Here is a 14,693-nt window from a genome sequence, read left to right on the forward strand (position 1 = left end):
GCTGCGCTAGTCCATTTAACTCACTGCTGCCACAATAATGTGAGCAAAAAACTGTCAGGCTCAGATTCTCAGGCCATTTTGTTTGTTCTGAGGTGACACAGAACACAGTGGAAAAAAACCAACACACTTCAGGCTACACTTACCTGGAAAATGTGTAACTTTAATGGAGACATACAAATAGTGCAAAATAACCCCTAGAAACCAGCTTTAAGGCAGATCTTTCCAGCCTGGAGGTTAGAAACTGTTTATGTTCCCGAGGTTTGCTGCAGTTATGGCGGTGCAGTTCTCTGTTTTGTTCCCTGTTACTTTGGGTTTTTCTTGTACTTTTTGCACATCTCTATTAAAATTACACATTCTGCATGTAAGTGTTGTGTACAGTGTTTAGCAGCTTGAAGTGTGGTGGTTGTTTTCATCATGTTCTGTTTCTATACCACATTTCTGTTTTCTTTTATTTCTGTTCTGGGGTAACAACATAGATCAAGGGCAGGAAAACTTTTTGGCTCTAATGGCCAAAACCCACAATGTCTATCTGTGAAGATTTTGGTGAGTTGGCAAAAAAGGGGTAGGAGAATCAAGGATTGTCCTTGACCAGATATTCTAGGATCAAGATGAGCCCTAACACAGCTGCCAGTACCTCAGGGGCTAATCTCAATCCCTTTAATAGAGAACTAGCCTTCAGTGCTGAGCAGAATTGTCTGGCATGCTTTTGTGTATGTATGCAGAAGACTGCCTAGCCCTGGCCTAGCTCATGGGGGTGCAGGGCAGGAAGATGAGGGGACAAACAACGCATAGCAAACAATGTGGAAAGAATTCTTCTTCCTGCCCTCTGCTTCAAAGAATGAGGAAAGGACAACAGTCGCTAAACAGCAACAATGCAAAGTTGAAACAAGACCCAAATCAGCAAACAAATGAAAAACAAATGCTGGGTCAGCTGAGAAGTTCACTGGGTGGCCTTAGCCTCTTTCTTGCTCTCTTTCCACCTAACTGACCTATTTGTTGGTAGATCCCATGAGGAACAGAGAACCATATATACTTTAGTGAGCTCCTTGAAGGAAGGAAAGGATAAGGTGTGATAGACAAAAACTGCTATGCCAGAAAAATCCTCCAAAAGTAATTTTCTGTACATTTATAAGAAGGTTCTCCATAACTAAGAGATTGTTCTGTATTTGTGTTCCCCCCCAAAACAATGTTTGTTAGGAATTTCACTATTTCCATTTTCCAGATGAAAAGATAGGCAACCTGAATTTTGTTCATGGCCAACCAGTGGTCCCCTGGCAGAGGTGAGACATGAGCAGGCTCAGACAGACCATATGGATTGGACCACATCAACAATCAGCACAGCACAGTTCAAGCTGATTGCTAGAAATGCGCTGCCTAAATCAGTTAATAAATTTTGGGTTTCTTAACCTTCAGGATTACCAGACCTCACAAACACATACGTATACCAAAGAATATTTGGGTTCAGTTCAATCATTAGAAGACACCCTACAGTTAGCAAGGCACCGGTTTTTATATGATTGCAGTTATTTTCACATCCTCTCTTCCTTGAGTATGTTTTGGCTGCAGTCTTCACACCACTTCCTTTGGAGCAATCCCAATGACTTCTGTGGGATATCTTTGGAAAGGTGGCTTAAGGGTTGTATACTTTTTACTTTGAAATATGGATTTACCATATTTAGGATAGTATGGTTCATGTGGAATTTCCATATTTATGAAATTATGATCCACACTCCTGGACTGGAAAAGGTATAGGAAGTTTGATATTTATGACTAAAACAAGGACTCCCATTGAATTAGAATGATATGAAGTTAAAAACAGCCCACAGTTTTGTTTCAGGCTGTTTTGTTTTATGCAAACTCTGCACAAAAGGTTTCCCTCTTCTGAAATCCTATGGGGAAAAATGCACATGTTGAACAAAAGTTTAGTTGGCTTCTTAAAATGTGAACTCTGTTCATTCAAAAGAGCTATCTTTTAACATTCCTTTAAGAAGGACGGCCAATGGAGTGGTTCATAAGAAGAACATAAGAACATAAGAACAAACCAGCTGGATCAGACCAGAGTCCATCTAGTCCAGCTCTCTGCTACTCGCAGTGGCCCACCAGGTGCCTTTGGGAGTTCAGCAGTGATGCTCTCACTGGAGGTTTACCCTTGACCATTCCAACACATCTGAACTAACTGGCCTATGCCACCATGGTTAAGGTTCAACTCATGGGCGGCGGCGGGGGGGGGGGGGGGCATGCTGTAGACTTTATTAACTTTTTGTCAGCCAAGATGGGATGCATGAGAAGTGAGAACGTGCCTACATCTTGATTTAGCAAAATATTGGTCAACCTTAAAAGAAAAAGTGTTTGGAAGCGTACTATGCTACAATTGTTAAATGGTAGTTGCTTAGATGGTAGCGGCCACCAATTAACTGCTGTCTCAACCTTAGCCTCTTTTCCTTTTCTGGTAAGAGCCAACATGGTGTAATGGATAAGAGCAGGTGAAAAACCAGGTTTGATTCCTCACTCCTACGTTTCAGTTAGCTGACCTTGGGCTAGTCACAGTTCTCTGGAATTCCCTCAGTCCCACCTACCTCACAAGGTGTCTATTGTGGGGAGAGGAAGGGAAAGGAGTTTGTAAGCCCCTTTGAGTCCCTCCAGAAGAGAAAGGCAGGATATAAATCCAAAATCCTCTTCTTCTGCAAAAAAAGGAATGTTAATACTGACATGCTTTTTAGATGGCTGAGTTAACAGGGACTGCATTCAGCTTTAAAACACTATTTAAATGCTAAATATTATTATTAACTGCAGACTGTGTAATCATGTAGATATGAACACCAGCTCAACTCCAAGTCTCAGGCCCAAGAGAGAGACCAGAAGCTAGCACATGTGCCCCTTTGGGCACAACAAGTCCTTGTGCTGCTTTTTTCTTCCTGAGCTGGTATAGCAGGACTGTGATGACATGGTTTGTCTGCAATTATTTCTGTTGCTTTCTACCTGCACACCCATTAAAATCTATATAAAGATGCTGATGTTAATACCAGAGGAGCCTGTTATCTCTCTTTAGAAGAGATTACTTCATGTTGTCTTTCATTTGTTTCTAAATGCTTTCATGCATTGGTTACAGTAGTTCCAAGGGAACCTGATCTATCTCATACATGTGTGGAACAGAAAGTCCATAGGACTGAAGACCGAATGGCTTTTGTACTAGCCCTTTGGGCCTTGCACACATCTAAGAAAGAAATGCCAGAAATCGGTGCTCTCTGACCCATACGTCAAATGTGCAGATGCAGGGCAACTGGTCATGGTGTTGGAGTTGGAAGAGCGCTCTGCACGTGTTCTCGTTCTTCTTTTATTTTACATATTGCAGAACTGAACTCAAGTCCCAAGACTGAAATTAAGCCCCGCTATTCAAATGGAGCAATTGTGGAATTAGAGCAGGATAGATCTAGTCTTAGCTTTCAGATCAGCACGGTATATGTATCTATGTGGAATGTGTGTTTTGTGTTGCCTTTTCCAGGAGGATTCTGCAAACTTCTAGTTGCAAGCTGAAGTGCCAAACTAAAAAATGTGGACTGCCGTTGTGAACTATTATTCCATTCCATAAAAATGCTTATATACACAATAAATATATGAAGTAGCTGTAGTGAAAGTCACCTCGGTGTAACATGCTTTGTGAATATAATATAATCTTAAGGGTCATTTTTTTTTCAAAGTTGCCAAATACGCCAAGGCTGACCTCTGTTCTTTCCCTCCAGAGGCCTAGAAAAATTCTGCTAAGCAAAGAAAAAGTGCTATTGCAGAACAGCCACTTAAATTGCTCCTCTTCTTTCCCCCTACCGGTTCCACTGAGCAGCAACTGTTCTTTATGGCCTGGTGTTACTCAAAGAATTCTTCAGAGTGGTGATGGCATATGCCATATCTTCAGTAACTAAGGGAGCATGCTTCTGTTATTTATCATTTTGTACCAACAGTAAGGGTGATGAGAGGTCTCTACCAAAGAAACAGCACATTATTTATTTGGAACAAGACCAATAAATTCTTTTCCAGGCTGTTTGACAATGTAACGTATGAGCATTTGTGTAAGGCCTAAATTGTCCAAGAGCACTGCAGGATTATTATTATTTTTGTTTCTTCTGGTACCATTCCTTCAAATGATCTACATAATACTTAGTTTCTGCAGCTTGAAGTTAGAAATACGTTGTTACCATTAGCAGGAAGGTAGGTGAAAAGCTGGCACTGGCTTCTCTTTCTCTTTCCATTGCAGACATAGAAATTAACCTGGACAGGACTTGTAATTCTCTGATTGCGGAATGGCGGTATCTCTATCACCAACGATGTCTGAAAGAAAAGGTATGGTTAATAGATGGTTAAAAATCAAGTATGAGCCTAACAAAAATTGACTTATGCAGGAAACTTCTATGTAATCATAGTGATTGTAAGGAAATGTGAGGAAGTAATTTGAATACTTGGCAAGAATATTTTCAGTACACTTAGTGGTGAGATGTGAAGTAAACATGTATGTATTTTTTTTACCATGCCTCTTGGAGATATTTGCAAGTCAGTGCCTGGGGAATGGGAAAAAACTGGGGCATTTGAGGGGGGAACTGGAATACCTGCAGAACCAAACTTCTAGTCTCTACGTCTCTTGCACAGCCTCCTCATCTCTTCAAGCTTTACAATGGAACCTTCCCAAGAAAGAAGAACCTTTCTCTTTCCTTGACACTTAATGTATATAAAATATTTACGTCCCACAGTTCAATAAAATATATTCAAATATACGACTTGCAGCAAAAATTTTAAAATTTCAAGTGGGCCCTCGATTGAAGCCAAACCCCAGGACTTGCTTTATTCTCCCCTCTTGTAGGCTTCATTTCTTCTTATAGCTACACTCTGCCAGCAAGCACTGACCCACAGATTCAGAGTGGCTCCACATGTTTCCATTGCCAAGAGCAGAGCAAGTATAGTCATGACTTTGCTTTCTACGTGTTATGCTACCTGAAAAGTGAGCTCGTCAATTTCCCAAGGGAGCAAGTAAAAGTAAAAAGGCACGTGTACTTTCATAACAGATTTTTTGTCCATAGTTTCTAACATCTTTTAATATGGATTAAAAACCAGTCAGTATCTACACGGTCAGGGTTAAACCTATAAGCCTTGTATATGTACATTGACCTTAGGTGTTTGATACCCAAGAAAAAAATCCAGGGCCAAGGAAAAGATGGCAGAACAGAAAAGAAGAGGAATAATGTCCCATACTTCCCTAGACATTTTTTTTTACCAAACTTGCTATTGCCCTGTTAATAAAGTAAAAATTACAGACCAGTTTTACCACAAATTCAAAAACCCAAAAGTAACATTCTAATGCAACAGATATTTTTCTAAGCTCTTTTGTTTACTTCCTTGTTTTAAAAAATTCCAGGATATTTTAATCTTTAAATAAAGTAAAGCCTAGAATTCCACGTGAACGCTCTTGGGGCCAATTAATACAAGCATATACATTTCTCAGGTTATGCTATATACACTTACTTGGGAGTAGGCCCATTTAATTTAACGAGTGTTCCTTCTGAGTAAATATACATAGGATTGGGCTTTAAATACCTCACAGCTGAATTAACAGACTTGAGAAAAAAATGTGAAGAGAACTTAAAATGTCTGATGACAGTTCTATTTAGAGCAATGAACTGCTTCATATTTAACTCTGCTGTGAGAGAAATGCTGGTATAATGCACTAAACAGACACTGAAACTGCTTCCATTGAAAACATTTCTGTGTAACAAGTCAGATGATATGAAAATAGTGATATTTAATCCAGCTTTTTCACACATACAAATCACTACATTAACTGAGTGATAAACAGACATGCGTGAATGCCTTCACTCAGAAATGAAACAGGGTATACTTACTGGCTTACACAGCTCTTTGTCACTTTTGGCTTCCATTTCCCACACATGATGACCATCTAAATATAAAGAAAAACAAAAAGGTGTCTAATTCTCTTTTTTCTCTCTCCACAGATTTTCAAAATGGGAAAGAAACGATCAATTTGAGATCCCCATATAAACACATGAAGCCATTAGACCATTGGTCTGCTAGCTCAGTATTGTTTCACGTGATTGTCAGAGAAAAGACTGGTCACCAGCTAGTCTTTTAACTGAAATTGCCTGGGATTGAATTAGACCATCTGGATTCAGAGACAGTATATTCTGCAACTGAATTTCCTCGTATAAAGGAGCTCTTGTTCCTGTCACGCTTTCAGCTAGTCACCCAAGCTAAAGCTGTTAGACGTTTCAAGGCATTTACAAGAAATATAAATGTCCATTCAAAGGGAAAATGAAAATCGCTCAGGTGGTAGAATTTGAGCGGGGGAAAGACCAGACCCATCTGTTGGTTGTGCTTCCCTGCCCAAAGATGTTATACAAGTTTATCTACTTGTATATCTGTGAAACCTGCAGGTGCTAACCTGCTGTCGCACTTAAGTTTTGCCTACCCAGCACCTGGAATTCAGGCAAAGGCTCTTACTGTAGGAAACCCCATGTCATCCATTTTGTATATTTATTACCATGCTGGCATGTACGAATGCAAATATTTCTTATTTTAAACCTCTTGCCACAACACTGTTTGCATTTTTAAGCCTCTCATGAGGTACCAGTGAATAGCCTTTTTCTTCTCTTTTCACTTTGATGTCCAGGATAACTGTGACTCATTTGAAGCTGCCTGGCTTACTATAAATATCCGTAACCAACATGCTTCTAACAAAAGAAATCCTATTGCAAAATGCCCACTGTTGCACAGACAGCCACTATAGATTGCTTTTAAATTAAAATAATCTGGAAACCTGTGAGGACTCACCGGGGTGTGTGTGTTTGTGTCTCACCTTCTTACTCTTCCCAGTGTTTGCAGGCTTTTCCTTTCTTCCCCAGATACCTACCCCACCTACATTTTTCTTTTCCTGTCCCAGCAACCTCTGTTACACATTTTGCTATTCTCCATCCCTATCTTCATCTTACCCTTCTGACTGCTCTTTTTCTGCTCTTCCCCTCTCCAGCTTTATTGTCCCTCCTTCCTATTTTTTACCTTTAAATTTATCTCCCCCCCCCGACACTAATCGAGGCCTGAATTCAACAATCCCCCAAACAGCTACCAAAATCTCACAGTATAGTCTCACAAAATCTGAAAGGCACACTTTCCTTAAAGAAACAGACAGTTCTCCCATTGTTTTAGGGTTTTTCTAATCTCCAGTGTATTTTTTTTAACATTTCAAACATTTCTGCATTTGGGGCTTTCCCTTGCCTGTCCTTGGTCCCACTGTATAGATTTTTTGATCCACATTTTATGGCCTGGTTCAAAATTAATGATGTTTACTGATACCCTACAAAACCACATAAAACAGATTCTGGTATATGATTCTGTCAGCTTCTCCTTCTGTGTTAATCATCTTGAAGGCATCATTGTGTTATATTATCATAATCTTGTCTGAGTGCCACAGAAGACCCAACTGGGCAATCTTGCTTACTGCCAATTGAAGAGATTCCTTTAGTGGCATAGATTAGAACTAGTGCTGCATGCATGCTCCAGGTGTCCCCAACGTAGTGCCAGTGAGCACCATGGTGCCCACCAACACCTTTCTAAGTGTTTTTAGAAAGTGGTGGGGCCAGGTAGGGCTTTCGCCCAGCAAGGCTGCTAATTGGCCACAGACCATTTAATTGGCTGTGCAATTTTTTAAAAACATTGCTTCAGCAGCAGCTGTCACCACAGAACAAGAATTTTCATTGTGTGACTGAAGATAAGCTATGGCAGCCATTTTGTGGCTGCTCCCATTGCCCCATTCCAAAAGTGACCACAAGCCTAAAAGCAGAGGTGGGATCCAGCAGGTTCTCACAGGTTCCCAAGAGTAGGTTACTAATTATTTGTGTGTGCCGAGAGGGGGTTACTAATTGGTGATTTTGCCACATGATTTTTGCCTTAGTTACGCCCCTCCTCTCAGCAGTAGCAGTCTAGCAGGAGGTGCACCGGCGTGCGTGGCAGCCTGCGCCTGTGTGCATTCGTTTCCCGCCCAAGGACCGGCGCAGTGGCTGCGTCCTTGCCACAGCCCCGCCCAGGAATGCCCCGCCCCCGGATGCCTGGCCACGCCCCATTGTGCCCCGGCCAGCCCCATTGGCGCTACGCCACTGTTTGAATCCCACCACCATGGGAACCTGTTACTAAAATTTTTGGATCCCACCACTGCCTAAAAGGTTTGAGAATCCTTGTAATATTCCTTGCATACCTCTAGTACTGTAAAAACAGCCACAAACATGACAGTAGTGAATGACTGCTATGGCACAGTGATAGTACAACCTTCTATAATGTGTGTGGTATGTGCAAATACAGCCACACCACAGATTTATACAGTAACATTGTCAAATGTTTAATTTACAATCCCTTTTTAGATTCCTAACAATGAGTCTGCTTCTTCACTGCCATAGAACACTGAGCACGTGTTACCAGTGAATTTTCTCCAGCAGCGGTAAAGGAGGGGGGAGGGGAATGTGATTTTTGGTGGAAAAATGGGACTGACTGAACTAACTAAAATGCCCCTCTTCCTGAGAAACAGTCTCCCCCTTGAAATCACAGCCTGAGTGGCTGCAATGAGTGAAAGAACAGAAGAAAGAAGTCTGTTAATAGTTGGTAGAACTACACATAATGTATAATTCTGCCCAGTGTCCAGTCCCATCTGCCATTTTGGTGCATGGACAAAATCTCCTTTTTGTTGGCTTCTGCAAGTCTGATTATGTTACCATCCACTCCTACTCCAAATATTTACTGCTGATTCCTTTCAGTTTTAAAAGCTGTCAATTAATGGTCTTCCTCCTATCTGAACTAGTAGCCAGTCCATAAATAGACCAATGATCCTGTTATAACAGGCACATTTTCTTAGTAGCTATGGTCAAAAGGTATTTGAAAAACTGAAAAAAATGTTCTGCTGATCACTCATACACACACAATTACCTGCTCCAAAAAAACAAATCCAAGTTACTGAGTCAAGAATTCCCTTTGCAGAAGCCATGAGCTCCAAAGACATAAATGTACACCAATAGCCCTTTATTTCCACATAATTAGTGATAATTTCACAGTTCATCTATCATTCCAGCTTTGCTCTCCAAACTAAGGATAAGTTGAAGACTCACAGGATAGGCCTCTTCTTTTAATTTGGGAAAAATACAAATTTCTGCGGATTTATGATCCCATTGAGGGTTGATATTTGCAATCCAGCATAGGCTAGTAGATAGAGTGCTGGACACAGACCAGAAAAATCCAAGCTCAAATCCCCCCTTGGCCCTGTAACTCTCTTCATGATACTGGGCCAGTAGTACTTTCTTCGCCTACATGAGATTGTTGATAAGAGGCAGGAACTGAACTGCATATGGCACCCTGACGTCAGAGGAAGAGTGGGCAAATAACATACTCAATCAAAATTTATCTACAAGAATTCAAAATGGCAGATGAACAGTTTGTGTTCATGTTGTTTTTTACACAGAAAATGCAAGAGGTTAGGTTTTTCGTATGTTTAGCTTACATTTTGTGATGATATGTACCTTTCAGCTAGGTTTTCAAACAGAGGCTGGATGGCCATCTGCCAGGAGTGCTTTGATTCTGTGTTCTCGATGGCAGGGGGTTGGAGCTGATGGCCCTTGTGGTCTCTTCCAACTCTATAGCTCTTTCCGCACGAGCGGAATAGAGCGCCCCAGGGACGGCAAAAATGCCGTCCCTGGGGAGGCGTTTGCATAGCAGGCACTGCGGGAACGCAGCAGCGCCATGCTTGCGCTGCCCAAGCAGCACGGAAACATCTTTTTTGAACCTTGCTCCATGAGCAAGGTTTTTCAAAAGGGGTGCCTTCCAGCTGCTGCCGTGCGAACGGCAGGGGTTGGAAGGTGGCGTTTCCCTCCTGCCTTCCCCAGCCGACTTACCTGCTCCTGCTGGCTCCCGTCATGTTGTGGAGGCCAGGGGACATGCCCCCCTGGCCTCCCTCTCCAGTGCTGTTGCTCTGGCCAGGGGGGCATGTCCCCTGGCCTCCACAACGCAATGGAAGCCAGCAGGAGCAGGTAACCCAGTTGGGGAAGGCGCAGCCTGTGCAAAGGTTGTGCCTTCCCCTGCGCCCCTACCGGGACTGTCTGTGCGAATGGCATTGTTTATGCCAACGCACCCCCGCTCAGTGCCCGTGCGGAAAGGGCCTATGATTCTATGAGGTTAAGTTGATGGGGGGAGTTAAGATACCCAGCAAAAGCAGTTGGAACTGAGACCTGTAAGAGTTAAGACTGAGAGCTTCTGGTTAGCTGTAAACTGTTCTAATAGTTCTTGCTGTTAGTTGTTAATAAATCTGTTTCAACTATGAAGATTGTCCTGCCATTCATCATGACTCATTCGGAAAGTTGAAAGACTTGAACTAGGATTCTATTTTATAGTACCTTTGCTGATGGCTCTCTCTCTCTCTCTCTCTCTCTGTGTGTGTGTGTGTGTGTGGTAAATTCATCTAAATTTTACTTAAATTTTATAACAATGTTTCATGTTATAATTTTTTATAATACTTTACTTTTGCAGTTGCTAATGTTATTGTGTGTATTTCTCATAAGGGGTTTGTAGATGTTATTTGTTCTAAAAAAAGAATCAGAGGGTAGGGGTTTTATTGTATCCTTAGTTATCTTAAAAGCAATAAGAGTTATTGCAGGTCTTGTAAGAAATTCTCTTGAGAATGTCCAGACTCTTGCAGTTACAAAAAAGGAGAAGGGAACAGATGACTCAATAAGAATTAGTGACATTTCGTTTAACAAAAACATAAGGAGGAGAAACTGCTATGAAGCAGAGACACCCCAAAAATAAATAAATAAAATAAAAACCAGAAAGAAAAAAAAAAAGGAAAAAGCAGACAATTCCTCAAGTTACGTCTGGTGAACCAAGAGGGAAATCTCTACACCCACGGCCTGGGATCAAGTCCAGAAGGGAAACCTTAGACCACTACGTCAACCTCTTACAGTAAACATGTTTTGTAGGTTTGTACAGATCAGCTAAAATTAACAGAAAGAGACAGAGAAATGGGAATAGATGGAATAATTTTAGGGGTCTCAAAGTGCTAAAAGTCTTGCTTATACTGCAGTAAAAAGCCTTCTGTCAGGGCAACTTTTGCCAAGCATCCTACCCAAGTATGCAAGATGCCGTCTCCAATCAGAATGTGCTGGAGAAGTGAGGAGTGATACACCACAAAAGTTTCCATTGTAAGACTGCCACATCTGCATCAGCCTGGCTGACTCACAGCCGAAGGCAACTCTCTGCCTGGCTGAAGTCCAATGAAAGTACACCAGAGCAATTTATACCTTTCCAAAATGAAAATAATTCAAATTACAGACATAACATAAAGCTGAAACAGACACATTTCAGGCATTTCCATTAGAGGCTAACCCACTGAATTTGCTGTCTCCCAACCAGATTGTGTATTGTTTATATGTAAAATGACAACAAGAAAAAAAAATAGCAACAATTTCCAGAAACACCCTAAGATAAAGAGATTCTCTTTAGTAAAGTTTTATGACTTCTGAATTTGAAAAATTAGTCTAATACCTGATCCTCTCACAAACAGTCTTAGAAGTAAAATAAAACTAAGCCAAAATATCCACCCACACACACATATGACCGCTGAACACTCAAATTAATACAAACAAATTGGGATTGTTTCTGGACAGTAGGCTTAATTTTAAGATTATCCATCGTGAAACCAGTTTTCAGGGACAGACACTGTGAGCGTATTAGCTTCTTATTTCAGGGAAATTGACTTAACAGTGGTTCTGCTTTCCTGTTTATATAACTGAATGGGGAAGAAGGTTGGGGAGTAGATCCCAGAACGAGACAAGTCTAAAGATATACATTAGAGACTTCCACTTTCACTTCAATAAACTTTTCAAAAAGTGCACAAAGGTAAACATGTAGGCATCATGCACTAAATTCCCCAGGTTTTGCATGCAGTGGTTTCTTTTTATCACATGTGTATGAAAAAGTTAACTGCTTACTTTTTGTGTAACAATTCTGTAGCTGTTTTGGGGTTGGCTTAGAACCAGAAATAACTGCAATTAACTCTTTCAAATATGCTGCATGTGCTGTGGATAGCAATGATACAAAGAAACCTAGATTTTTACACATAAATGATTGGATCCAGTGGGAATTTCTACTGGCAGAAAACATTAGCTGATTCCCCACACCTGGGAGGACCCTTGGTACTGCAGTGGGAGGCAGAAACTGAAATCACCTCCGAACTTATAGTTAACATATGAATGACCCTTCATGAGAATGAACAAGGAGAATATCAACAAATAATGTGTTAACTCTTGCTGGAGTAGAATTAGTAATCTTTCAGTGGTAGAAATCTGTGTTTTTCTGTGTGAAGGACAAGAGGTTCTGTTGGAAAGTCTGGTGGCAAGCGGCGATAGATAACAGTAGTGGGCAATTCTGCACTTCTACCTCATTTATATAAGCTGTTTTTGAATTGCTAAAAATATAAGCAGGGATCTGAAATGGAAAGGCTCAGCACTGAATAGGTCTTTGTAATTCACTCTGCATAACTTATTCTGTGCAGAGTTAAAAGGAAACTGTGCAGAAGGCGAGAGTAAAAATATTCTAAAATCATTAGGGAATTCCCTGCAGTGTGAGTCACAGATACGGCTTCCCCACCACACCCAACTCAAAGATTTCTACATAAAAAGGGCATTGTGGGCTTGTTCGAACACAGCAGCAGCAGCAAAAGAAAAAGATTTATACAGCTCACCAACTTCATTATTTTCCTGTAATACATATTATTGTTTTGCAATAAATTCAGTACTTTTCTTCATAGCGATTGTAGTCTATGTATTTAAAAGGGCAGGCTAAAGATCTCATAAATATCATGAAGCATGCTTTTATAAACATTAAGTTAGATTGCGCGATGCTTTAGCACCTCCGTTCTAGAAACGACATTATATTATTTTTATTTTGGGAACTGCCCCAGAAAGATAAGAAGTGACTACTGCAAGGCTGTCTAGTGAGAATATAAACAACTCAGGGCTTCCAAGTTCAAATCTCAGACTGCTTCCTATCTGGCTTCCTATCCTCGTGTCTGGTAAGAATCACTTGCAATATGCCTGAGGTTCTCACATGGCTGCCTGAACCGGCCTTGTGCTAAATGAGACCTTTGGTTCATCAAAGTCAGTGTTGTCTGCTCTGACAGGCAGCATCTCTCCAGTGTCTCCTTACCGCCTGGTCCTTTTAACTGGAGATGCTGGGGGGGGGGGGGGGGGAACTGGAACTTCCTGTGTTCTAAGCAGATACTGTACCTCTGAACCACAGCCCCTCCCAGGAAATTGAGGAAAAAATTAAGTTTGCTACCAAACAGCCATGATTGAACGAGGCCACAAAAATCCAATGGTAATATTTTTGCTTAAAAATAGCTTAGTTGATCTTTGCTGGGATTTCAAGTCTGCCTCCTAAATCCAATATTTTCTGAGAGGTTTTCCAAGGGACGTTCCAGACTTGATTTAAAATAAGATCATTATTGGTAAGTAACCCTGTCCAACGACCACCAGGTTGAAAGTATTGTGGAACAGACCTACCCAACTCTTTTGAGATTGTGGGCACCCCAGAATTCTGACACAGTGCCCTGCGCAACCGCAAAAAAAGCTGGTGTGGAAGCCCATCACAAAATATCTGGGAGTTTATTTTAACAGTAACTCTTCAGCATTTTGGGATGGCGCTCAGGTTAACAGGATGCACTGCAGAATAAACATATTATTCTAAAATATTTTCTTGCATTCATCCAGCTGATCTTAGTCATGTGGTGACAATCCTTATGCTGAGGTGGCAGCTGCTGCCAAAGCAATGTTTTTTTTAAAAAAATCTGCACAGCCAATCGGATCTCCAATGACTGTTCAGAATTTCTGCCCCACACATTTACTAAAAACACTTGATGGGTGCGAGGAAAGTTCCAGCCAGCATCATGCCACCCACAGGCCCCCATGGTCTGATTTGAGGGGTGTGTGTATATAGCTGTCTAAGCTATCAATCAAAAATGATCTCTATCCTATAAGTTAGTATTATTGTATGAAGGCAACAGAGGAATCAGAGATACACTTCTGCCAACAGCTAGAAGTATTTTCTTCCCCAGACCAGGGTGCGTTTGTGCACTGTCAGCAAATTATTACAGTAGGAGCCTCACCTAGTCCCGTTTTGGGCACAGATAAACCTGGATTGAGCCCAGAGAGTTTTAAGCAGCATATCTATATACCACTGGACAGCATGCTGTGTATTTCCTTGGTAGTAAACAGTTCCCTTCAAAGATCTGTCCATCTTATATGTTTCCCAAGTTGTAGCTAACTATTACAATTCTTCAGTTCACATCTCCTTATTGGCTTTAGTCTTGTGGTTCAAATCCTGAAGGGAATGGAAGGTTCCCAAGTCAAACAACTTTAAAACTGTAGGCTGATCATAAAGTCATACCAACAGTGCTTATACTGCTGTGCTCTGAGATACCATTAGTTCTCTGGAGATATGAGCTGCTTATTTGGAGAAGAGATCTTTGCAGAAGCAACCATGAATGCAAGTCGTAGCATTGATAACAGACTGTTATCCCAGGCTATATGGTCATCATGAAAGCAAGCAAGTACTGTTCCCCCCACCCCACCCCAATCCCATAGAATGGCTTTAAAAGCACTCAA

At 41.2% G+C, this 14,693-nt stretch overlaps 1 protein-coding gene across 3 annotated transcripts in view; it reads right to left on the reverse strand.

Annotated features, from left to right (window-relative positions):
- The window catches only part of NFATC1 (nuclear factor of activated T cells 1), a 171,497-nt gene that overhangs the window by 62,804 nt on the left and 94,000 nt on the right, over positions 1-14,693 (reverse strand). For all 3 annotated transcript variants that reach the window (XM_048508238.1, XM_048508239.1, XM_048508237.1), the window contains exons 7-8: positions 5,886-5,941; positions 4,191-4,323 (exon numbers count right to left, since the gene is read on the reverse strand). In XM_048508238.1, the coding sequence (XP_048364195.1) occupies positions 4,191-4,323; positions 5,886-5,941 (189 nt within the window). The remainder of the gene's footprint in view (positions 1-4,190; positions 4,324-5,885; positions 5,942-14,693) is intronic.

The sequence above is a fragment of the Sphaerodactylus townsendi genome, linkage group LG09, assembly GCF_021028975.2.
Source record: "Sphaerodactylus townsendi isolate TG3544 linkage group LG09, MPM_Stown_v2.3, whole genome shotgun sequence".
NCBI classification, from domain to species: domain Eukaryota; kingdom Metazoa; phylum Chordata; class Lepidosauria; order Squamata; family Sphaerodactylidae; genus Sphaerodactylus; species Sphaerodactylus townsendi.